The 25,622-nt window shown below is 61.4% G+C and overlaps 1 protein-coding gene across 2 annotated transcripts; it reads right to left on the bottom strand.

Moving 5' to 3' along the window:
• On the bottom strand, positions 1–23,694 carry CPZ (carboxypeptidase Z). Of its 2 annotated transcripts, XM_036853956.1 has the most exons (11): positions 23,494–23,694; positions 18,386–18,418; positions 17,098–17,472; positions 14,182–14,397; positions 11,464–11,660; positions 10,756–10,917; positions 10,187–10,345; positions 6,158–6,293; positions 4,314–4,453; positions 1,133–1,232; positions 1–452 (listed from the first exon to the last, which is right to left on the bottom strand). In XM_036853956.1, the coding sequence occupies exons 1-11, from the start codon at positions 23,579–23,581 to the stop codon at positions 103–105; spliced, it is 1,956 nt and encodes a 651-aa protein (XP_036709851.1). In that variant the 5' UTR covers positions 23,582–23,694; the 3' UTR covers positions 1–102. The 2 variants fall into 2 exon arrangements, with proteins under 2 accessions (XP_036709851.1, XP_036709852.1); XM_036853957.1 differs by lacking the exon at positions 1,133–1,232 and having other exon boundaries at positions 208–452.
• Positions 23,695–25,622: the final 1,928 nt, after the last annotated feature.

Genomic DNA, 25,622 nt, shown 5'->3' with positions numbered 1-25,622 from the left:
GGGAGGGGAATAGAAACACTTTAATAAAACAGAAACGGCTTTGTGGGATGTCTTTGGAAGATGGAATCAAGGGCAGGAGACCGCATGGCGGGGCGGGGGCGCCTAGTACTTGAGCAGCCAGCGCGGCTGGTGCTGGCCAAGCGACGTGAAGTAGGACCACCACCAGGGCTTGCTGCCGCCGGCCGCGGGCTGTCTCCGGGCCCCCAGGGGCTCCTGGCTGGGCTCCTCGGGCTCCCTGTGTGGGCCGGCGCCTCCGGGCCAACTTCTCCGTGGCCCAAGAAGGAACGTTTTGGGTCCGATCCTCAGCGGCTGGAGAATGAAGTCCACACGGCCGGCACTCTTCATCCGGGCAGGGATGGTGACTTTCTTGATGACCTTGGCGTAGCCAGGGGCTTGAGCGATGACGATGTGGGACCCTGGGGGCAGCAGTCTCCAGTAGTCACCATCTGGGGCTATGGACAAATGGAATGAAAATGACTCTGAGACCTGGGCTCAGATAGCTTTGTGATGATGGATAATGGGGGGCAGGCGGGCGTCAGCCTGGAGGGCAGCAGACCCCAAAGGTGTACCTCTGCATTGGCCTGGAATGTCCTTCCCACCTGCTCCCTCTGTCAAACTCCTATTCATCCCTCAAAACCCTGCTTAGGCAGCACCTCCTCTCTGAAGCCTTCACAGACCATTCCATCCCCCACACAGTTAGCAATCCCTCCCTCCTCTGGACTGTGTTTCCACAAGGAACTCACATCACAATGTACGGTATTTTTCAAATCAGCTGTGAAATCCCTGAGGGCACCCGGAGCCCACATGGGCACCCCAGCTTATCAGTGGGATGTAAGCTCTAGGACAGGAACCAACGAGCTCCCTCCTGTAGTCTTTGAGAAGGTTTGCCCAGCAGTCACTTCTTGAGGAACATGGAATCCACATCGATGGGCACTGGCAGCCAGGACATGAGCGCAACCCCTACCACCCCCCCCCCCGCTGGACCCAATGCTGCAGGAGACACAGCTCGTGGTGGACGCAGACCCCAGGGCTCCCCACCCTCAGCCCCCAGGCTGGCGCAGGATGGATGGGGCGGCGGGCATGCTCTGAGCACTGCAGGTGCCGGCACCACGTGGCCCCAGGAAGTGCTCACCGGTGGTGATGTCATGGCGGATGCCCTTGACTAAGATCCGGGCGTTTTTGACCGGCTTGCCAAATTTGTCCATCACCACGCCTTTGATGCCCCGGTGCACCTGAGGAGACCAAGGACAGGGCGTGGATACGGCACACACCCTCCTGAGCGCCCGGCAGCCCGCCTGGCCAGTCCCCACCCGTCTCCAGGGAAACGGCCTGGCTAAGCCCAGCTCTGCACCACTCGCCTCGCCATCTTGAGTAAGCCACACCCCCTCTGGGCCTTGGTCTCCTCATCTGTGAAGCGAGGGTGACCAGTGAGCCCACTTCTGGGGTCTCCCTGCCGCAAGCAACCCCGTCCTGGGTTTGTGAACGGCCCACCGTCCAGCTCGGGGGTCTGGCTGACATCATCTCCTGGGCCATGAGCGCTGAGCAGCAGACCCCTTCGTGTCCACCTGCGAACACATCTGAGCCCCCTGCCTTCACAAGCAGAGCCGGTGTGGCAGGTTCTCTCTGAGCCGAGGTCCCGAAGGCAGCGTGGGGCAGCGGGAGGACACGGGCCCGAGGGTTTGGACCCTGGTGTCAGTCCTGGCCGGGCACCAACCCGCTCCTTGACCTTGGAAAGCTACCTGGCATCTCGGCCCACTCTCCCCGTCTGTAACACAGGGTCACCGTGCCCACCTCAGGAAATAAGAATTAATACACGTGAGGCGCAGCGGCCGAGCTGGAGGCAGGACGGCCCACCCTCCTGATGGGTCCTAAGCACAGCCGCTCCCGAGCACACGCCCTGCAGCTCCTGCACACATCACAGTCAGACTAGGAAGCCGCACTTTCCAAAGAAATCACCGCCTGGAACCCTGAGCCCATGCACAGTTCTCCTACAACAATCAGCAACAAACACGCTGAACACCCTTGCTCTGTCAGGCTGCAAACAGCCAGAGGTTGAAGCTCACGTCAAAGGCGGCCGGGATGCCCAGGGGGGAGGGGAGACAGCACGTGGGCGCTGTCCTATCCCCGGAGGCTGTCCCTCACGCGTTCAGGGCTGCCCCCGGACTCCCAGCCTCCATCCTGGCCCCTCCTTTGCTCAGGACACCTGACCAGCTCCCTCACCTGGCCTATTCCTCTCCCCCTTAGAGACACAGTTCACACTCCTCTTCCTCAAAGAAGCCCTCCCTGATGACTGGACACATCAGGGGCCTCTTCTGGGATCCCACAGTCTTGGTTTCCACTCTCCCAGCCCTGACCTCACTGTGATGTCATCTGCCCTTTCCCCTCCCCCCCCAGCCTGAGAACAGAGGCCAGCACACAGTAGGGCCTCATGTAATACCAGCACGCACCAGCGAGATTTTGGTCCGGCCTCGCTCTCGGGCTGAGGAGTCATCTTCATGCAGAACCGGGGACGCGGAGCTCTCAGGCAGAGGAGGAGAGATGGCGCGCCTGCCCCTCCCCTCCTGACTAGGGGGATGTAGACGCCCCCCTCCCCCCGCCCCCCCGTCCGGGCCTGGTCAGGATCACTGTGCAAAAGGCCTCAGTGGACACGACAGACGGATCCTTATCAGGAGGCCCGGGCAGCTGTCCTGGGGGCCATCCTGGGGGGCCGGCCACGCCCGGCCATGTGCTGCCCGGCCTTCCACGGTATCGCGCGTGCTATTAAATCTTTATACCCCGAGCCTTCACATACAATATCCACGGAGCAATCCCAGCTCCATTTAAGGCTCCTTAAAACTCATTTTCACCAGACAGCCGTAAAATGAAACGAGCCAAGAGGCCTGGCCTCGAGCCATTATCGACGATGCCAGGCCCCGCAGCGAGGTCACTGGCACAGCCGCAAAGAAGGAACCGGGCTAACAACGCCCGGTTATTATCTGCGGCCTTGCTTCCTGCCTATTGTTGCAGCTGCTGGTCCGGAGGCTCGGCTTGCCTCCTGCCTGGAGAGAGGTTCCTGATCTTTCTAGAAAGCAGGGGGCTCGACAACAGAACTGGCGTTTGGGGCAGGCACATCTGAGTTCGAGCTCTGCGCAGTGGCTGGTGACACTGGACCCGCCCGGTCACTCTCTGACCCTCTGTCTCCTCCTCTGGCTGTATCACAGCCTCTGTGAGCCAGGATGGGAGCCCAGCGACCCCTGACCAGCACAATCCTTCCCCCAGCACCCCTGTTCCTCCATCTAAAAAATGCACTCACAACCCCTCGTTGTCTCCCTCGGGCAATCCTGTTTTCCTCTCAGGACCTGCTTCTCACCGGGACACTGCAGCAACACGCCATTTTTATGATTCTTAAAAATGCTCGGGGATAAGCAAAATGTAGAGGCTTCTACTGCAATACAAAAGCACTGTCTTCTTCCATTTTGAATGCCTGTGTCCCTTTCATGAGTGTTGTCCTATTCAGAACCACATCCCCCGGTGGCGGGCCACACTGGGGAGACTGAGGGGTGGGGCAGGGCTGGGAGAGGCAGTGGGACCTGCGGCATCTGGTCCCCACACGGCCACCAGGCCACTGGGAGACCTGGCTCTCGGGGTCCAGTGACGGGTGATTGTAGACACGTTCTCCGAGGCCCCCGCTCACAGCCTGCCCACCTCTGGGTGACCTCAGCCCCACAACTGGTGCGGGGGGGGGGGGGGGTACCCTTCAGTCCGGGTGCTTCACTGCCGCCCCAGCAGCCTGTGCCCTCCCCTCTGAGTCCCAGGGGCAGATGTGCGCAAGGCCCTGCCTGGACCGCACAGACACCCCGCTGCCCAGCCATCACCTCCAGGCCCGGCCCCGACCAGGGCCTGCCCCATTCCTCCAGCCACGGCACCCCTGCAGGCCTAAACGCCCCACTGAATTCTAACATGTGCCGTCCCCCCTGCCAGAGGGGTCCCTGTCCTGTCACCTGATCTCCCTCTTTCTTTAAGATGCAGCCCAGGTGCCGCCTCCTCCAGGAAGACCCCCGTGGCCTCTGAGGCTGGGTCAGGCGCCTCCCCTGGGCTGCCCTGGTCCCTGCACTCCCCTTGTTGAGACCTTTCCTGTACTGGGGGCCCTGTTGTATGCCCCATGGTGTCCCCAGCCACCCCAGGGTGGCCGGTGAATCTTCACTCGTGAACACAGGTGGTTAACGAATAAACAAGTGCAGTCTAATCATGTGACAGCGTGGGCGCTGAGCCCCTACACACGGCCTGGGTCTGGCCCGCCCCACGCCAGGCCCCGGGGGCCGCCCAGAGCTCACCATCTCCACGAAGTTCAGGAGCGGCTCTTTATTGTGCTGCCAGATGGTATAGAGGGCCTCCTCGGCCGGGAACTTGGCGCAGCCCAGCTCCACCGTGATCTCGAAGCAGTTGCTGTGTAGGTAGTTGAAGTCGGACATGCCTGCAGCACAGGGCGTGGCTCTCAACGCCGGCCCCCCCAGGGCCCTGGGCCGGGCAGCTGGGAGGGGCTGTGGCCCTACCCCCGCCTCCCAGACGAGCAGACCGAGGCCCGGGAACTTCACGGCTCCCACCCAAGGTCCAGCGAGCGGGCAGCTGCACTGTGGACCAAGCGGTCTGGCGCCCACGTCCGCGGGCTCACGCAGCATCCCTGCGGCCCCTTGGGGGGGTAAGGAGCAAGCCCACTTCCAGCAGAGAAGCTGGGAGCATGTGGGGGCCATACGTGCCCCTGGGGCCCAAGCTGCTGGCCCTCCCCTGGCCTGACCCCCCAGTGATAACGTCCATTTACTTGGACGGTCCCGAGAACAGCCCAGGAAAGAAGGTCCTACTACCTTCATCTCCGGGGAGCCTGGCCCAGCGAAGCCAATGGCCGGCCAGGGAGATGGCAGAGGCTTCGGAGCAAGTGGGGCTGACCCCCCACCCCCCGTGTCTGCCCTCCACCCCATCTGCTCTGGGAGGTCTTGTGCAGCAGAAGCTGCAGCCGTGCTCTGAGGCAGCCCCAGGCCCTGATGGGGCAGTGGGGGCCCCGGGCCTTCAGAGCTTCTGAGCCTCATCCGAACCCCGGTACCCAGCGGCCACCTTCCCGACTTAACGTTCACGTCCACAGAGAGGCCGCACTCCCCTGCAGATGGCCCTTCTGTCCCTGGTCACTGGCCCCATGCCCTCCCTGGGTCGGTGTCCTGAGGGAGAGGAGCCCAGCTGGCCTCTCCCAGGCTCAGCCCCCCAGTGGGGCCTTTGCAGACCCCGGGAACAGGTCGTGCCTGAGACACGGAGCCCACCCCCCGAGGGTCAGGGAACCCACGCGTCTGGGTCCTGGGAGGGAGAGAAGCCGCCCTGACCCCCGGGGAAGGACCACACGTGCCATCGTGGGCAGCAGGGGTGCTGAGCAGGGGGTGAAAGTGGCTCTAACGGGAGCTGAGGGGCCTCGCTCTCCGCCTCCACAGGAGAAGGGGGGGGCACAGGCAGGGTGAGTCCCAGCTCTGCCACGTGCCGTGGCCCTCGAGCTGGTCCTGCCCTTGTCTGAGCCGGTTTCCTCATCTGCCAAGTGACATGAATAACAAGGGTCGTGCTGGCGTGGAGGGGTGGCCGGCAGCACGTGGAAGCACGTGGGCCCAGCCTCCAGTGTCCCCGTGACACAGGGTGTCACCTGCTCCCACATTTCAGAGAAACAGCGAATATGGTTTTAGTGTAAGTACATCCCGTGCAATATCTGGGACTTGCACAGTACTTATACAGAACTGAAAACTCTTCCTTAACTTCTCTGAAATTCACATTTAACTGGGGAATCCCATATTCCATCGGGCAGCCCTACTAAACCCCAAAAGGCAAAAAAGAACTGGTCACGGGTGGAACCATGAGATGTTAAGTGACCATTAAATAAACCACAAAAATGGCAACGGGGAAATCACAGTCTAGCCCTTGCACGACAGTCGCACGTGAACTTCACCAAGGCCGCACGAGAACCGAAGTCAGCCACGCCCGAACCCTCCCACCCCCAGGGCGTAAGTCCCCCCACACGTGAGGCACCCCTGCTGCTCTCCCTCGTTCCGGAAGCTCCAGAATCGAGTTCCCAGGAGAAGCTGCTGCGAGGAGGCAGCGCCCCGCACCGCCCCATGCCAGCCCCCCCCCCCGCCGGTCCAGGGCGCACCTCCCGTGAAGCTGTACCAGTCCGCCCCGTTGATAACGCTGCCCTTCTTCAGGAAGTTCCCCCCACACCTGTTCTCCGACTTGTCCATCATCATGGGGTGCACGTCGGCGTAGGCTTTGGCCAGCAACTTGAACATCTGGAGAGGAGATGGAGAGAGAGGTCCCCTTGAGGGCAAGACCGGAAGGTGGGCGCTCCGCGGGATGCCCTCCGAGCTGGGGGCAGTGGGGTGAGGAGGGGCCACCGCAGGGAACACCTGCAGCTCGGGTGGGAGGGGGACCAGGGTCCACGCAGAGGGCACAGCACGTGCAAAGGCCTGGAGGCGGGACTGCCAGAGCTCGGGGCACCAGTGGTGGGTACATGGGCGCATCACGGAGCCCTCACGCACCTGGCTAGGGAGCGTGGGCTTCCTCTCGAGAAGGGGTCACCCTGTGGGGATACTGGCAGGGCACCTGGAGGTCGGCTTTGCAATTTATAAAGCATTTCCTGCCGCTGTGCAGAGGGCAGGCCCCGGGAGAGGCGGGAGGCTGGCATGGGACTCATCTTCACTGACTTCATCCCCCAAGCGAATGGCTATGAAAACTGTCACTTCATTTCCCTAGGAGACAGCCAGCCCCCGCGGGCGCCCACCGGCCTGCTGCCATAACCACGTGCAGTTCCCACCACGGCTGGGATGCAGCTCACAGGGCCTGCCACCCCCTGTTGGGGAGCCTCGGGGGCAGGGCCCGTCTGGGTGCGGCCCCGATTCCTGGGTGATGCAGAGCCCCTCCCCCCCAACCTCCCCCAGCCCAGAGCTCCCCCGTTACACTCCCCGCCCCACAGGGCCGCCAGGTCCTTCTCCCAGGCTGGTCTCAGCCACCTGTACGTCCCAGGACCGGACACGGGTCTGACCCAGGGCGGAGGCTCCAAGTAGGAGTCAGTTGGAGCAGGGGCCCACCTGTACTGGGCCTGTTCAGGCCCTACAGCCCTGAGAGAGGTCTGTCCTGGGCTGGGCATCCCTCCTTAAGAAAAGGGGAGGTGGGCGGGTGGGGTCAGAAATGGGGAGCTGCTCCGGGCCAGAGTGAGAGTCTCTCCTGGCGACTCAGACCCCGGGACCCTGGGTTTGGGGAAGGATGAGTCCACTTTCTCAGGGATAGGACTGCAGTTTCAACTCGGTCCCACAGACACAAACCAAGCGCCCAAAATACAAGCCCACGCATGTCCTTCAGTCACCGAGGTCGGCAGTCAGGGACCGCCATCCTGCCAGCGGCCCCTGCCACCCGTGGGCTGTGGTCACCCATCTTCAGCCAGGCATCCAGGTGGTGACGGGGCTGTTTCTGGAACTGTGGCCGTGCCTCCAGCGCCTGTCTGCAGAGCGGGACCTGGGCTGGTGGGCGTAGGTTGGGCCAGCCCCTCTCGAAGGTCTGCTCCCCGACCACGCTCCCTCCCGGTCTCTCCCTCCATCCTGCCCTGGGGCCTCCTCCTGTCACCTGTCAGTCAGCCCCCTCAGGAGAGCAGGGAAAGTCACCACCAGTCCCTACAGCCCCAGGGCGCTGGAGCCCCAGGCCCGGCTGGGAACAGGCCCGACCTGGGGGGAGGATCTCCACCCAGGGTCCAGGCGGGGGTGGTGGGTCGGTGGAGGAAGGACACAGAGACAATGACCCCCCCAAATGAAACAAGGTGGGGTGCGGTGGGCTGCTAGGAAGGGCAGACATGGGCTGACGAGGGGCCTAGGATCACAGGTCAGGGCCCCGGAGAAGGACCGGCCTGCCCGGGACCTGGATACACCGCAGCTCCTTCCCACTGCGGGGTGGGCTGCGTCAGGGAGGGCTTGGTCGGCAGGACGGAGCTTGAGCCCAGCTGGGGAGTAGGATTTGGGCAGAAAGGGCAGGTGTGAGGGGGACAGAGGGGGGCGAGGCAGGCAGCCCTGGCCGGCCTGGACGTTGCCCTGAGGCGCTGGCCCCCATCCACCGGGCACCGTGGAAGTTTGCGGGCGTGACTTGGACCCCCTGGCCAAGCCCTCCTCACGTGCCCCGACTCCCCAAGCCTCTCCTGGGACCCTGGTTTCCACAGAGGCCACCACTGGCTGCAGGGCTGAAGGAGTATCGATTGATGATCGATGATTGATGGCCGGTGGGGAAGTTCTCAGGGTTCTGACTCTGCGGGGACTCCTTGAGGCGAACTTCCCCCCAGAGGCGTCTTCACGCACCTGCCCCTGAGATCCAGAGATGCTGAGTCCAGCGACCAGGGGCTCCTCCTGCCTGGAGGACGCAGGCCTCACCCAGGTATTGGCCCTGATTCCTGACAGCACAGCGGGTGGAGGCCAGGCACAGCGGAGACCACCCAGCCACCCCGGGGGGCCCTGGCTGAGCTCCAAGCGTAGAACCTGGCACCCCTCCAGGTGCTAGGCATGTGCTGGTTGTAGTGGTCAGTGGGGGAGTGAATGAATGAATGAATGAGGGAGTGAACGAGTGACTGAATGAATGAGAGAGTGGGAGCAAGAATGAACAAGTGCAGGAACAATCGCAGGAGACACGGGTTCTGCACCCCCAGCCCTGGAGGAGGCTTGCCCAGCCCATCCCTGCTGGGCCTCCCCAGCCCCCACTGCCCACAGGCCCCTGAGTCTTCACTCCTGGGGGCCTGGCGGAGTCTCCACTTGCTCCACTGGGGTAGCTGCCCCTTGAGGACACCCTCCTTAAAGTCCACCTTAAGGCTGAGGATCCAGCACACACACACACACACACACACACACACACACGCACGCACGCACACACACACAGCATCCCTGCGTGTCCCCGCCCTCCTGGGCAGCCCCTTGTTCTGGCCAGGCCACACCTTCACTGGGCCAAGTAGATGAGCATCCTTTCCCGTTTCTGGCTCCGTCTCCCACCCTAAACTAGGACCCTCAGCGCAGGGCTCAGTCCTGCTCGCTGCGGTGGCCATGGGACCGGCCACACACAGGGAGGGACTGGGTGAGGCAGGGTTGACCTCTGGGTGGCCGCAGGAGGAGAACACGAGGGGAGCCAGCTCCGGGCACTTGTCTGTCCAGGACCAGTCCCACCCTCCCTGCCCTGCCCCCAGTACCAGGTGGAAAGTGCGAGAAGGCAGCAGAGGCCTGGCCTCGCTCTCCACCCCGAGTCCGGTCCACCAGGGGGCCTGCTGAGTGACCAAGCGGACAGCTCAGACCCGCCCAAGCCTCCCCAGGCTGGTCAAGGAAAGACTATCAAACTCTGTCTTCCCGGAAGGGCAGGAAAGTCTCCTGCCTCCTGACGGGGGAGGGAGGGCAGGAGCTGGCCTGGGGGCGGGGGGTCATCAGGGCAGCTGGGGCAGCTAAGCTGCAGTGCACTCGGCTGTGACCCACCGAAGATCACCCCCTGCCTGGCCTCAGTCTCCTCAACCCCCATGCCCTTCCCAGAAGACCAGCCTCTAGTATCAGTCAGGGCAGGGGGTGCCCCCGGGGAAGGGAAGAACGGGGCTGGTGAGGGGTCCCGCCATCATCACGGGTCTCATGCCTGCTGGTCTGAGCAGCGAGCGAAACAGGCCTGGAGGCGGGAAGGGTCTCCTCAGGGCCCAGGCGACCGCTGGGGCCAAAATTCCTACTCTGATCTCACTGCATCCTCAAGTCCCAGGGTACCTGACCCTTAACAAACTGGCCGGACCCACAAGAAGGAGGGAGGCGCCAGGAGCCAGCCGGGCGCCATGCACGATGCAGCGCTGCCCTCTGCCGGTGTCGCCCGGAACCCCAGCCTCCCTAGGACAGAAGACACGGGGCGGCCTGGGGGGAGGGCACTCGGCCAGGGTCCCCACCCCAGGAGCTCCCAGACGAGATGAGACACTGATGGAAGGGGGGCAGCCAGAGGAGGGAGGGGCTGCTTCCAGCTGGCTGGAAGGCTTCCTGGAGGAGGGGGTTTGGAGGTGGGCCTAGAAGGCTCCTAATGTTTCCGAGCTCCATGGGCTTCACCGGCTCAGAACCGGAAGGACTCCGGGGCCCCGCGGGCACCACCCACACTGCTGCCTCTCCTGCACCCACAGCACTTCTGCCCAGCCTCTCACCTTCTCGTCAGGCGTGGGGGAAAACATCTTCTCCTCCTGGGGATGCTTGGAGAAGTCGAAGGGATAGGACACCACAAGGTCGCCCCCGTGGAGGCTGGCGGAGAGCACGAAGGGGATGGTCCTCATCCACTTCATTATTGCCTTCGTCTCAGGGGCCACCTGCCCAGGCGGACGAGGCAGCCCTCAGGACCAGGCACGTCCCCGCCGACCACCCAGCCCCCTGCCCAAGATTCAGGAATCCGTTCAGGCCCCACCGGGCACTCGCACGTGCCCGTCCTCTGGCCTGGAACTCTCCTGCCCACCTCCTGGGGATGCCACCCCCTCCAGGCAGCCCTCCAGGGCACTGCCCCTGAGCACCTGCCAGACTCTGGGTGCTTTCGGTACACGCTCCCCGAATCCCACCAGCGGCCCAGTGAGGACTATCCCCATTTTGCAGGCAGGAAAGCGAGGCTCAGAGGCTGAGGCTGTTAACCGCCAGCCTCTGCTGCCCTGGGGAAGGAGGACCCCCGAGGGTCCCAGAATACCCAGAGACCCTCGGCTGCAACAGCGGGGCGCGCGGCAGCTCCTACCTTACCCCACCAGTAGTGCTGTGGGATGGCGATGCGGCCACTGCCCATGCTGCGGGCCGAGGCCAGGCGGTAGTACTCGGACGTCAGGTCGGGGAAGTTGCGGTTCAGGTCCAGGTTCTGTGCGTTCTGCCTCCCGCTCGTCCACCCGTTGTAGCCGGCACCCTGAACACACAGGTCGCCCCCCACCAGGGGTCAGCGCGCCCACCCTGATCCTTCTGGAGGGAGGCGCAGGGCTGGGCTGAGAGTCGCGGGCAGGGCTGTGGTTTCTCTCTGGCTTCACGTGATGAACTTGGGAGCTGCCCTTGACCTCCCCTGCCATCTCTCCAGCCTCTGGGCTGATCCTCCAACCTCAGGCCCCACACTGGCTGTGCCCCGCCTGGAACACCCCTTGCCAGGGCTGCACTGCTCGCTCCCACCCCCCGCAGGCCCTGCTCAGGGTCACCTTCTCCCGGAGTCCCCCCCCCCTTCCAGCCAGCACACGCTCCGGCCCCTCCCACCCCCGTCACCCTGTTTCCACGGCGCTCGTCACCTTTCAACCCACCATAGAACTACCAGTGTCTGTCGGCCCTCCCCACCCCCAAGCAGGACCCCGCCGATGTTGACGCCCACTGAGTCCTCGCGCACAGAGACCCTGCACCACCGCTAGGGGCTGAACGAACAGGGGAGGGTGGAAGGCACTGGCCATGGGGCCGGCCCGGGGGCGCTCACCTCGGCAGCCGCCACCTCATAGCCGTCGGGGTTCATGGAGGGCAGCAGGTGGATGCGGGTGGTGTTGAGCAGGCGCTGGATGCGGGCACTGCCCAGCAGGTACTCAGAGCACAGGTACTGGGCCAAGTAGATGAGCATCTCCCTGCCCGCCACCTCATTGCCATGGATGTTGCCGATGAGCTTCACCTCGGGCTCCACTGGGGGGGATATGGTGACCTGGGGGCATCGTCTCAAAGCCCCGGGGTCCCCAGAGACTTGAGGGCCCACACGGCAAGGGTGGCCAGTTGTTTTGGAACCTATTCCTACTCGTTTTGGCCCAAGCGACTCTGTGACTAATGAGGTCTCATCAAGGTCATCACTTTTGTTGAGCACATCTGTGATGTATCGCCATAACTATTAGCACGATGGATCAAAGATACTGATTAATCATAATATAAGTTATCATTGGTCTGTGGGAATTTCATTCATGGCCACTCTTCATGTTTGTGCAATAGAGTAGGGTATACATTGGTGCTTAGATGCGAAGGCAGCTGGCCCTTGGATGGATGGATGGATGGATGGATGGATGGGTAGGTGGAAGGAAGTAAGGAAGGGAGGGACGGAGGGAAGGAGGAAGGCAGAAAGCTGAAAGTATGGATGAAAGAATGGATAGATGGATGGGTGGCTGGAGGGATGGAAGGAAGGAAGGAAAGAAGGAAGGGAGGAAGATGAATGTAAGGATGAAAGGATGAATGGATGGATGGATGGATGGATGGATGGATGGATGCATGGAAGATGGATAGAAGGATGGAACAAAGGAAGGAAGGAAGGAAGGAAGGAAGATGCATGGAAGGATGAAAGGATGAATGGATGGATGTATGGGTGGATGGGTGGATGGGTGGGTGGATGGATGGATGGAAGGAAGGAAGATGGATAGAAGGATGGAATAAAGGAAGGAAGGAAGATAGATGGAAGGATGGAAGGATGAATGGATGGATGGATGGGTGGATGGATGGATGAACTGATGGATGGATGGATGGATGGATAGATGGAAGGAAGGAAGATGGATAGAAGGATGGAATAAAGGAAGGAAGGAAGATACATGGAAGGATGAAAGGCTGAATGGATGCATGGATGGGTGGATGGATGGACGGACTGATGGATGGAAGATGGATGGATGGATGGATGGATGGATGGAAGAGTAGACCAGGAGCCTGACAGCCTCACTACCTGTGTGACCTAGGACAAGTCACCTCTCCTCTCTGAGCCTCACACTGCTCACATGGCAAATGGCATCTCCCTCCCTGGCTGTGAGCAGCCCAAGGACCGCCAGCTGTGGGAACAAGCGGCCATGTCCCTCCCACATTCCAAGGGTATAAACAACCCTGAGGCTTTCCACACTGGCCACCGCCCTTGACCCTCTCACAGGGGACAGCCCTCACCCACATGTTCCAAAGCTGCAGACCAATCAGTCTGAAAGCCAGAGTCCTGTCTTCAGCCCAGGGCTGGAGGGGTAGGAGACAGGGTGGGCCTTGGAGGCTGGAGTGGGGCTAGATGACCTCTGACCCCTGACGGGAGACAGGGCTTAGGGCTCGTGACGTCCACGCTGCCCAAGCCACCAGGATGGAAACTGGCTGAGTGTGGCCAGCCCAGCAAAGGGGCTGGAGCCACTTAACCAAGACAAGGGGTAAGGACCAAGGTCAAGTGGGGCTGTTTCTAGACCAATCCCGTCTGACTTCCACAGTCACAGGGACAGACAAGCTGAGACACCAGACGAGGAAGGCCTGGGACCCTCACGCATCGACTCCCCAGCAGAGGCCAGAAGGGGGTCCCTGTGCCCAATGCTCTCAGTGCCCTGGAGGGGGGGCTCGTGGTCATCTTCTCCCCGCCACCCCGGAAACAGGCTGCAGCCAGGGTGCTGAGTCTTTGCTAGAACATCTGGATGCTTGGGCCAGAGCCCCGAGCCCCGCCCCCAGGGCCCACTGCCTTTCCTCGACCTGGCCCTGAAATTCAGTTTCACGGTAATTTTTTTTCAGCATCTGCACTGCAGTCCCTTCTCAGTTATGGCGGAAGACCCAGGACTGTGGTGGAGTCTGACACCTCCTCAGCCCTGCAAGAACACGGCTCCGAGGGCCAGTAAGACGTGGCGCTTTCCACGTGGTCCCCCATCTCCAAACAGGACCTAAGCCTGATATGAGCTGAAATGGACGTGGGTTTTAAATAACTGGAAAAGTTGCTGTATTCACATCACTCGCTGAATGCGGACCGCGCAACTTAAAGGAGGAAACGTCAAGGGCCAGGACCCAGAGCCCCACATACCTGCCTGGGGTCCGGGTGTGCCAGGGCAAGGTTGCAGAAACAACAAAAGGTACAGACAAAGCACAGTTAAGTTTGCACTGCAGACGCACAAGGCCCGACGTGCCTACAGCCACTGTACACCCTCACCTCATGCCCCCTGACTTGCGCAGCCCATTTCTCCAGGACCGTGGCCCTCCCCGCTGCTCCTCCCAGCTCCCAGCAATGTGGCTGTGACAGCGGTCACACATGCCCGCTGGGACGGGACGTGCACCCCAGTGCCCCAAGCACACCCCGAAGCCCCCGTCCGCGCCCTGTCCCCCAGACATCGGGGACTTTGATCGGGACCCCGGATCTGGCTCTTGCACCCCAAGGCCAAGCAGGCCAGAGCCTTTTCCGGGCCCGGGCCTCTCACCCCTGCCCCCGACGGCGACAGCGGCTTACTCAGCTCGTGCTGGCCAGGCAGGCTCGAGAACTCGATGACCAGCAGGTCCCGGCCGTCGAAGCTGCGCCCGATGCTGTAGGTCTTGGCTACGTGGGTGCAGCGGGCCGCCGTCTGCTTCAGCACACGTACCATCTGGGCGTAGGAGTGGTGGGCGAAGCGAAGGAAGGTTGGCGGGTGGCCCGAGGGCAGCGCCTCCTCGACGACGTCCAGGCCTCCTGGGGGAGGGACGCGGGTGCCGGGGGTCAGCTGGGGCCTGCCCGCCCCCCCCCACCCCCACGATGACGACAAGGGCCCCTGACGGCTCCCGGCGCCCTCACCCCGACCCACACTGCACCGTGGCAGCTTGGGGGTCGGGATCCACCTGTTCCCTCTCAGACGGCTCCCCAGCCAGTCGGTGTTTGCTGGTAATGAAAGTTCTCTGTATGATGCTTAATATCAACAGCTAATAACAGCCCCCAACAGACGTATACGGCAACACAGTTCCTAGCGTTGCTATGAATAACAATCATATGTAGTTAGTTTGGAAATTTTACAAAACACAGAACAGTAGAACATGAAGGAAGAGGCGCACCGACAGAATCCTCAACCCAAGGAAAACCTCCGTTCAGCTGCCGCCCCATGACTTCGGGTGTTTCTGTGTCCCGGGAGCATCAAGCTATAATTGGGGGCGGATGCAGGTTCCTGTTCTGCTTTGTTGACTCAGCATCGCGGTGGACACAGTTTCAACGTCTTGTCAGGGAGGCAACAAGGCTCTGAAAGGCTCCTTTCTGTCCACTATTCCACTACCCTCCTGAGGCCAAACGTTAGCTGTTATTACCCACACAACAGTGAGCATGAGGGGGGAGGGGGAGGGAGAGGGAGGGGAGGGAGGGGGAGGGAGGGGGAGGGAGGGGGAGGGAGGGGGAGGGAGGGGGAGGGGGAGGGAAAGAGGAAGGGAGGGGGACAAGAGAAAAGCTTTTTCCCCAAATTTAAAGTTTTCTTAGGAGAAATTCCTGGGCTTCCAGGTCGAGGGAAGGATGTTTTTTAGCACAATCCACAGGCCAGCTGGCTGTCCCCTCCCACCCACATAAGCACCCCAAGGCCGGCCCCAGTGGCCCCTGCCCACCCCCTTCCCCGGGGTCTCTGCGCGGAAAGACACAGGTCCCCGCAGGCTGGTCCTGGAGGAGCACTAATGGGGAATGCTTTTCCCAAGCGTCTCACTTGCCCTGTGGTTTTGTTTCTCCTCAAAATGGTTTCCGAGGGAGAAGCAAGCAGCTGGAACTGGCAATTTGGTGGCAGAATTGCCCAAAATAAACTCTCTCCAGCCCGCTCTGTGGGCTCTCCCAGGGCAGGCAGGCTCAACCCCACGGAGATGTCTGGTTTCCTTCCTCTGCTTCTCGTTCCCCACCCGGCTGCCCCCGCTGTCCACGCTTCCTGCGTCCTCACGTGCAGATGGCTCCTGTCTGCCTGCAAGGTGCCACCCACGGGCCGCTGCATCGCACAGAAGCTGCGGGTGGACGGAACCCCCCAGCCCCCCAGATTCAGCTCCAGGATCAGCCCTGAGCCCCGCACAGCCAGCAAGCGGCGGAGCTGCAACCCAGGCCTCACTGGAGGCCAGCCCAAGGCACCTCTGTGTACCACCCCCCCCGCCATCCTCGGTGTCCCAGCCGGGAGCCATGGACACAGCAGGTGCCCAAGAGCTGTTTGGTGAATGGACAGATGGATCCATCCACCAGTGACTGGCCTGGCTCACACCGGCTCCACCAGCCGGGAGCCGGCCGCCTGCTGCCACTGGCCTTCCCAGAGCCTCCACTTTGCCGTCTGTAAAATGGTTACACCAATATTCAGGGTCGTTGTGGGGTTTTCATGAGATCGTACGTGCATAGCACTTGGCCCCAGATCACGTGAACCTCCCCGTGAGCTCCACGACATGAGCACGTGAGAAGCCAGAAGCCGATGTCATTCTGCACCGCCCAGTGTCACACAATGGCCACATGTGGCTATTTGCATTTAAGCTCAAATTCACTAAAGTCTAATCGAATCAAAATTTAGATGCTTAGTCACACTCGGGAGCCACGTGTGACCAGTGGCTACTGACTGGGGTGGCGGTGGCACAGAGGGTTCTCTTAGTGGGGCTGCTGCGGGTTCCATGTCTGGGGTGGCGGGGGCACAGAGGGTTCTGTTAGTGGGGCTGCTGCGGGTTCCATGTCTGGGGTGGCGGGGGCACAGAGGGTTCTGTTAGTGGGGCTGCTGCGGGTTCCGTGTCTGGGGTGGTGGGGGCACAGAGGGTTCTGTTAGTGGGGCTGCTGTGGGTTCCACTGTGCACTGGAACTATCCCTTCTCACCCAGTCTGGAAGCCCAGCCAGGGGGTAGGGAGGCCTGCAGAGGCACTTGGCCTGCACGCCCCCCCCCCCACCTCCAGCATCTCTGCCAAGCGGGGCCCCAGGAGCTCCTTGCACACCCCCCAAGACGGGGGGCTCACCACCACCCACGGCTGCTCGTTCCATCACCACCACCCAGGGCTGCCCATTCCACCTCCACTGGTTTGTCCACACGAGAAACCAAAGCCCATCTCTGCAGCCCCTCTTCCCCTCTCCCCTGGGGCTCCACGGACCCCACTTCGAGGAGTCCGGCTGCCACTCCCGGCCAGTATTCTACGTGTGATCTTTCAGGACTGACCACAGGCATCACCAGGCTTTGCCGGCAGGCCTCACGGGGGGACAGGCCCTCCTCACAACAGTGCCCTCTGTTCTCTGATGGCGGGGGAGGGGTGCCGTCGAGGACTCGGGCCCTCACACACCTCTGCCCTCCCAGCCGGGCACCTGCATCCAGGGCCTCCTTGTCGGCGCCCTGGCCCAGGCACTTCCCGCCCGACGTGCGTCCTATCCGCCCGCCTGACCCCCAGCTGCTCACCACCACGGGACGCCAGAGCTCACCTCGCAGCTTCTCCAGGGGGTTGTAGCAGCCTTCCTCCTGGCCCACGAAGTAGCGGCCGCAGTCAAGGAAGTAGGGCCACGCCATGTCGATGGCGTCGAAGGCGGGCTGACAGGCGTCCCGCAGCGCCTCGCAGACGTGCCGGCAGGGCCTGCGCGCCCGGCCGCCCTCACACCGTGGGACCAGCACGGCACAGCCCAGCAGACGCAGGTCCGGGTTGCACTGGCCCTCCAGAAGGTGGTGCAGGACACTCAGCAGGATGTACTCGGAGCTGGACTCCACCGCCGCCCGGGACCGGTGCTCCAGCAGCGTGGGGAAGGTCGTCTGGTTGTAGGAGGCGTCGCTGCAGGTCTGGAGCTGCAGGTCCACGCATGTAGCTGGGGGAGGGGGCGTCACCACGTCACTCCCTCCCACGATGGCCCACCCAGACGCCTACTAAGGGCCTGCTCTGCCCAAGCCGACCCCGCTCAGGGCCGGGGCCTACGGGATGGGCACCTGCAGCATGGCAGGGAGAGGCCAGGGCCTGTGCGAGGACCAGGGAAGCCTGCCAGGGCTCACTGGTGAGAGAGCGGGGCAGGCTGCCCTGGGTCTCAGCTTCCACGTCTGCCAAAGGGGTGCAGGAAAGCCACCCTGGCCGAGGGTCTGCCACGTTAGGGCATGTCACTGACTTCTGTATGGGGAAAATATTTTCCTACTTTTAAAAAACTCTAGTCCCTCCGCTTAGAATATACCAGATGCCTAAATCTGGCAGGAGGAGCATTGAGGAAACGTCTGCTTCCGAGCACCTCTGATAGATCAGACCCCACGTCACCTCCAAAATCATCCCGAGATCAATACTCCCTTCCTCGTTTTACAAAGGAGGAACTCAGGGCCAGGGAGGGAAGGGGCTTGTCCCAGCCCTGGACTCAGCAGGGGCCGGGCACAGAACTGGGAACGCACAGGATAAGGAGCTAATGCAGCGGGTGTGTGCACACCTCACGATCGGAACCGAGCTCACTTAGATCCCGCCTTGGGGGGGAAGGGGGGAGTGGGGGGGAGGGGAATGGGAGGACCTGCTACAGGAGCCCGGGGCAGAGCCAAGGTCGGGAGCCCAGCTGCACAGAGGGAAGGGCCTCCTTGTCTCGTTTTGTCTAATTTCTAGTTGTTTAAAATGGGTCCGGATTTAATCGATGGGCCACCTTATTCATCACCCACTTTAGAACGGTGGGTTCCACCCCCTAAAACGCTTTGATAGTGTGAAGGGCCTGCATCACTCCTACAAAACAAAACCGGGAAGTCCGTGTACCGTACCGCTGTCCGCAGCTGCTGTCCCGGGGCATCCACCTGGGGAGAGAAAGGGCGGTGCTATCAGGGGGGCGGACCCCCGCCCATCAGTCGTCCCCCAGATGTGCACAAAGGCACTGCTGCTTCTCACTGGGTACTGGCCAGGCCCCCAGCCCCCTGCCCACCCTCCCCTTCACAGCCACCCTCTGATGTCCTCATGGCCGTCCTCCCGTATTTCACAGTAGGGGAGACTGAGTCTCAAAGAGGTCACACGACTCCCCTAACGGAAGACAGCCAGGACGAAAGAGCCCTGACTCAAGAGTGTCGGCCGATCGCCGTGGTGTGAATACTTCCACTGTGGCCAATTTCAGCTTCCTGCAGCTGAACTAGTTCTCACCAAATTCCCAAATATTTAACAAGCAGCCCTCAGAGGCTGTACCAGGGGCTGCACCCCACCAGTGACTCTCACCCCACGCTATTCCAAGTTCCCCCGAGAGTCAGGCAGGCAGCGGCCCTCTCCCTTCCAGAACACTCTGCAGTGCGCTGTCTCCTGTTTCCTGAGAAGAGGACCAACGCATGAACTGTCCTTGGAATTGTGGGTTTCAAGGGTCCTCCCCGAGGCCCAGACACATGGACCCAACAGTGAGACCCCTGGGAAGGTCACTAAGACCAACCTCAACCAACACTACCTGCCAGGTTCCCCATCAGAGGCAGGTCCCAAGTGCTCTGTGAGAGCTAAGAGGAAAAAACTGGCTCCAAGAGACGGAAATCAGATTTAAAGCTCAGCTGGTGCAGGGGTCCTGGGAGGGGGAGGGCACTTCCCTGGTGGTGCAGTGGTTAACACTTCGAGCTCCCAACGCAGAGGACCCGGGTTCGATCCCTGATCAGGGAACTAGATCCCACACGCATGCCGCAACTAAGAGTTCACATGCCACAACTAAGGAGCCCGGCTGCCGCAACTAAGACCAGGGGCAAATAAGTAAGTACATAAACAAATAAACAAACAAACAGAAAGAAAGCGGGAAGTGGGCGCAGGGGGAGCCCGGAAAGAGCAGTGAAAGGAGGCTAGGACCAGAGGGAAAGGGTGTGTCTAACCCTGTAACCTCATCGGGAGCTAGACCTGGACCACAGCAAGGGTGGGAGCTGCTTCTAGGGATTCGCCTTAAGATCTGGGGGTCGTGGAAACCTGCCTGAGCACACGTCAGTCCCCAGTGGCGGGGACGTAGCGGGGATGCGGCGGGGGCCAGGCAGCCCCCCGTGAGGACCTCTGCACACGGTGCCCCCACTGTGGACAAGGCGGCCGCAGTCCCTGACCCCTCGGGCCAGCTCTCGAAGCTCTCATGGGATGGAGACGTTCAGGGTGCCCTCTCACCACCAGGTGAGCCAAGGATTCAGGCTGTCCGAACCGGCCGGCACCACTTGGCAAAGTAATGGGCAAGAGAATAATTTTCCTCAAGTATCCAGGCAATGGGGCTGCCGCCCTTAATGCAACAGAGAGGTCTGCTGCGTGCCCACCACCTGTGCCCTCGGCTACCCCGCAGTGCCCGCTGGGAGGAGGCTGGCGGTGAGTGAGGACACCTGCTCTCAGCCTGCAGCCTGGGAATTTCCACGCACCCGCCCGACTCCATCACCCGACTCCACGCCTTTATGGTCTAAAGTGTCTGCAGACTTGTGCCCACTGCCCTGTGCGGAATGAGGAGGCGTGAGGATGAATCAAAACATAAGGGAAATAAAGAAAGGACCAGAAACCGGCCCAGGACTCAGCTTGGAACACTGCGCTGTTATCTGCTTGTCTGCGTTGATGTCGGGAGAACAGATGAAAGGACGCTATTGGAGCAGGACCCCCTGGGAGCATCCGTGCCCAGGGCTCACACTCAGAATTCACGCTCAGCCGACCCGCCCTCACAGCCCGTGCGAGCTCGGACCCATACGGACGCCACGACTCAGTCAGCTCAGGAGCCCAAGGCCTCCCTAGACGGATGGCTCCAGCCAAGGCCCCCGCCCCCTCCTTATGCTTGCACCCACCACGCCGAGGCTGCGCCTGCCGTGTGCCCAGCCCAGAGCCGAGGCGGGCGAACCTGAAGATTTGCTCAGATTCTCGGCAGGCGCTCAGTGAGCAGAACCCCCGCTGGCCCTGGGGCCTCTGCTGGCCTCAGGCAAACGCGTGGCGGGGAGGCCGGAGCATAGTTACTCCCACACCTGCTCCTTCAAAGCCATCAGATGCCACACGGCCGCCTGGATTTGAGTGGATTTGACAAGTGGATCCTCCCGGTTTCACGTGGCTTCGAGCCTCCCTGAGTCACAGATGAGAAAACTGAAGTTCGGGAATTAAGCTCCTCTCTGTGCCTCAGTCTCCTCATCTGTAAAATGGGGATGATAATAAGAGTGCCCACTGTTGTTGGAGGGTCCGATGAGGGGGTGCTGAGGCCAGGGCCTGGGCCCAGTAAGGGCCCAACACACAGTGGCTCAGGGTCGCACGGGGAGAAGGAGGGACGGCCCATTGTGACCCTCCTGCCAGACAGCGATGCCCAGTGGGAGGACAAGGGGGCGGCATCTGCTGACTTGGTCACCAACACTTCCAGGGTGGGCACCAGGAGCAAGACAGAGAGATGGGTGGACTCGTTTCCTGCGGCTGCCGTAACAAAGAACCACAAATTGGAACAACAAACATTGTTCCTCTCATGGTTCTGGAGGCCAAAAGCCCGAAATCAAGCTGCTGGCAGGCCACACCCTCCGCAGGGTCCGGGGGAGGGTCCTCCTGCCTCCTCCGGCTTCCACCCCCAGCAACCCTTGGCTGTGGCCACATCACCCTGATCTCTGCCTCTGTCACCACACATCCTTCCTGGTGTGTCTGTGTCCAAATTTCCATCTTCTTCTAAGGACACCAGTCATTGGATTCAGGGCCCACCCTAAACCAGTCCTAATGTGACCATACCTGCAAAGACTCTGATTCCCAATAAAGTCACAGTCACAGGTATGGGGCAAGGGGGGGCTAGGACTTCAACATATCTTTGGGGGACACAGTTCAACCCATAATGATAAGCAAGCCCCAGGGGGTGCCTTTGGGGAGCTCGGGCTGGGGGTGGTGTCAAGAGAGGACACACCATGCAGTACGGTAGCCACTAGCCATGTGTGGCTATTGAGCACTTGAAATGCTGTGAGTCCAAATTGACATGTGTTTTAGGTGCAAAATATCAACTTTCAGATCTAGCACTTAAAAAAGAATGTAAAACAGTTCATTCATAATTTTTACATTGATGACAAAATACTGAAACAACGTTTCAGATATACTGGGTTAAATAAAATTTGTTATTAAAGTTAATTTCACCTGTTTCTTATTATCTCACTCGTGTGGCTTCTGGGAAATGTGAAATGATGTATGTGGTTGGTATCATTCTGTTGGGCAGCTCTGGTCCAAAGGCTGCTTTTGAGCAGTCCACACGTGACCGTTACACCTCTTGACCACAAGGTGTCAGCATGTCTTCAACCAAGGAAGCAAGACTGACCTGGGGCTGAAGGTCTTAAAGACGAGGAACAATAATAGAATGAGGTGAGAGAGGTCGAGCCATCTGCCCAAGACCATACAGCAGTGTAGAGGACTCAGGATTTGAACCCAGACCTGCCTGGCCCCTAGGAGCATGAAAGTTGCTCCCGATAAAGACCTGAGGGAGGCAAGGGACAGGCGGGGGGGAAGGGTCTGGGCCCGCTCTGAGCCCTGGGACAGTAAGGACCTGGATATAGTCCTGGACATAGAAGCCTGGACTCAAGCTGCCTGCCCCTGCCCACGTCAGCGTGCGGTCTGGAAAAGGCACTGGGTTTCCACGGACCACACATGCTCATCTGTAAGGAGAACATCCAACTAGGAGGAAGGAATTATTCTAGAAACAGTCACTGATGCCACCATGGAGTGGAAGACAGAGATCCACCCTGCCTATCCCTCCAGGTGAGGAAGGGGCAACCTGGGTCCAGAGGAGGGGGCTGCATTTCTCCCTGGAAGAAGGGGAGGTCAGGGAGAGCTTCCTGGAAGAGGGGACTGTAATCCCTGACAAGCCTATACTTCTAGACATTTCCTGGGGCCTCAGGGGTTCAGGGGAGGGTCCATCCATGACACCACGCAAGTTCCATCTGCATCCCGTGCACAGATGTACAGGCGTGCGTGTGAACACACACACACACCCATACACACTCTGCCTGGCCCGGGTCTTTCTGTAGCAAGTGGGGGAGGAAAAAGATGAAGGGGGGCAGAGGAGGAGAGAAAATTCAATTTGGGCTAAGGGAGAAGAAAAGGAAAAGATGGCCCTTGGCACATTTGAGAGAGGCATTTTGCTCCTGGCACACCCACTTGGCTGGTGCCCGCAAGTTCTCAGGTATCCACAAACCTCCAGCGCTTGAGAGATTCCGAATCTGACACGCCCAGACCCCTGTGCCCCAGGGGACCCCCGCCCTCCAGGGGCACAGATGTCTGCTGCTGCTAAGGACCCTGACGGCAGTGGACTAGATACACCCTCACCTTTAAACGTAAAGGGAAACCGAGGCCCACTCCACTCCAGAACGGGAGGTGTGGTCAGGACCGGAGCCCGGGTCCCCAGCTGGCCCCCGCCTCAGCCCGGCACCCCGCACTCCCAGGCGCACCGCCCCGGAGGGTCCCTGGCTCCCGCCACTCTCCCCCTCCCCCTGCCCCAGAATCCTACCCCCTCCTCCCCGGCCCTCTGCGCCCACTTCCGGAGACGCTGTTGTCCACGCCACAGAGATGGGAGGGAGGGGTCAAGAGTTTGCCCGGCCCAGAGGCCGCCCCCTTCCTGGAAGGACCGGGGACCTCGGACGACCTCTCCTCCTGCAAAGTTCTGGCACCTGCTCCCTCGGACCCCACCTGCAGGGCGCCCTGCCCGCTGTGCCCAGACCGAGAAGAACCCCCTGCCAGAGCACTGGGTACCTCCGCTGCCCCGAAGCTGCCTGTGCGTTCCGCGCGGGGGTCCCAGCCTGGATGCGCTCAGAGAGCCGGCTGCCCCCTCCTGGGCAGACCCCGAAGTCCAAGGTCACAGGGTGCTCACTTGGGGACCATGGGTCACGCGGGGGAAAGTTCCCGGTTCCGGGGCGCCGAGTTCCACCCCAGGGCGCGGGCGGTACGGCCTTACCCGCGGCGTCCGTGTTGGGCTCGCACCAGGGCCGGGCGGCGGCGAGGACCAGCATCGCGAAGAGAAGCGGCGGCGGCGGGGTCCGCATGGTGGGCGGCAGGCAGGGTGGCGGGCAGTGATGTGGCACTCGGGCCGGGGCGCAGCGCCGCTCGGTCTCCCGCCCCCCACGAGCGCGGAGTCGGGTTACAGCACGGCGGCGCCAGGAACCGCGCAGAGCGATGCGGCGGGAGGGACCAAGGAGCGCTCAGCCCGCTTCCGGGGCCGGCGCTCCGCCCCGAGGGGTGGGTGCCCCCCGTGGGGCTCGGTTTCTGCCTCCCACCTGACCTCCAGATCCCCTGCTGATCCTGCCTACGAATCCTGATTCCTGGACCCGAGGGGTCTGTGGGCAAGACGGGGTCCTGGCCCGCGCTGGACCCAACTGGCGGGGAGCCAGGCCAAATCATCCCCAGCTCTGGGCCTGGGTCCCAGGAGAGGAGTGATGGAGTGTCCCCACCTCCCCGCGCTGTCGCAGGCTGTGGATGCACCTGAAGGGTCTGGGGGGGTGGCTCCGGTACCAGGAAGGGCAGGCAGCTCCTCGGTAGCCTTGGGTGACTCCCCGCCTCTGAGCCTGCGCCCTGGCGAAGAGCCCCCTCCTGGTTTGCTCCCAGCAGGACCTGGCAGGGAGTCTGGCACCAGGGGTCCTCAGTGAAACGTGGCAGTCCCTCCACTCAGCCCATTAAAGGAGCCAATAGAGGTCCAGGTGGTGGCATAAAGGCTCACTGGGGTGTCTCCTCCATCCCCCCCACCCACCAGATGACAGGGCAAAAGCAACTCAGAGGCGGGCAGAGAGCCCAGCGCAGACACTCTAACTCCAGGGGGACCTATCTGCACCTGGGGGTGCGAGAGAGCCCCTTCCCACTCCCCTCCCCTCCCCCATGCTCCTGCCTGCATCACCAGGAGCCATCTGGGCAGGAGGCCCGAGGGGCCTGGGAGGAGGGAGGCCCAGGACCTCAGCCCCAAGGTGAGAAAAAGGTGGTTCCTAGAGCCCCTCTCTCCTCCCAGGGTCAGGACTGCTTGGGGGTTCAGCCAACGCCTTTGAAACCACCACCCCCCCAAGGAGCTGGACAGGTGCTCACTCTGCCATCCAGATGTGCACACATCTGCCTGCCAGCCACTTCTCACAGCCCCACAGCTGTGGTCCAGCCGGCGTGTACGTCGCTGTGCTCGTGCCCTGAGCACAGGGAACACTGCGGGCCAGACACGGAGGTCCTCAGCCCCGCGTCGTCCCCTGGGGCAGGTCCCTCCCCAGCTGGGCCATTGGCCCAGACCATCTTTGGAGCCAGGTTCCTTTATGGGCCTCCTTCACCAACTGTCCTGGTTGGCAGGGAGGCTGGACCCTGGAGCCAGATGTCACCCAGCCCTAAGACTTGGGACGAGCGGCTTAGCCCGGAGGCTGGGTTGACAGTGACAGTACCTACTGTGGAGTACACGCGGGAAGAGGGCTTTGATCCATCCTTGGCTCAGAGAAGGAGCCGCTCACTCCACTCCCGTCAGCACCTCCAGAGTCTGGGGCGCTGGCCTCCATGCTACCCTGTGTCCACATGGACTGCAGGCTTGTCCTTCCAGAAGCCCCTGGCCTTTCTCCGGGCAGTCTCCCAGGCACTTTCCTTTGACTTCCCGTCTGAGGTTTCTGGCCCACACTGGGAGTGTGAATGCAGACCCCAGTCTTCCTGAGTGCCAGCTGGTGGTGCCCGTACTGGGGGAGGTGTGTTCCCTCCCCCTCCCTCACCCCCATGCGCCCACGTGGGCACAGGTGAGTGTCCTGGCTGTCCCCTCCCGCGACGGGTTCAGTTCTCAGCCTGAGCCCTTAGGGGGTCAGCTTCACGCCTCCGATTACAGCCCTCTCATCCGGTTTGTTTTTCTCGCTGAGTGGTGCTTAACAGTAACGATACAGCTTTAAACCAGAAGTGTTTTGGCTTGGATGAAAAAGATCAGTGTTAGCTGTTGTTTTTAAAGACCCAGAGAGAAGAATTTGGTAATCCCCTCTAGGACTACCCTCTTTCCTCTCCAATGAAGTTGGAAGGAACAACCTCTTGCAAAAGCTTTTTAGCCAAGAGGTTGATGCACCAAATCGTTCTGATCCAAATCAG

Source organism: Balaenoptera musculus, chromosome 5 (genome assembly GCF_009873245.2).
Source record: "Balaenoptera musculus isolate JJ_BM4_2016_0621 chromosome 5, mBalMus1.pri.v3, whole genome shotgun sequence".
In the NCBI taxonomy this organism is placed as follows: Eukaryota; Metazoa; Chordata; class Mammalia; order Artiodactyla; family Balaenopteridae; genus Balaenoptera; species Balaenoptera musculus.
The sequence above is the reverse complement of the archived record's forward strand: the minus strand, read 5'-3'. Positions and strand labels throughout refer to the sequence as shown.

Bases quoted from the DNA above. Each gene is read 5' to 3' on its own strand.
- CPZ (XM_036853956.1), bottom strand. From the start codon at position 23,581: ATGCGGACCCCGCCGCCGCCGCTTCTCTTCGCGATGCTGGTCCTCGCC. The intron at 11,661-14,181 runs GTAAGCCGCTGT...TATCCCCCCCAG, and splicing joins GCCTGGCCAGCACGAGCTGA to TGGAGCCCGAGGTGAAGCTC. The intron at 1,233-4,313 runs GTGAGCTCTGGG...TGGTCTCCTCAG, and splicing joins TCCTGAACTTCGTGGAGATG to GTGCACCGGGGCATCAAAGG.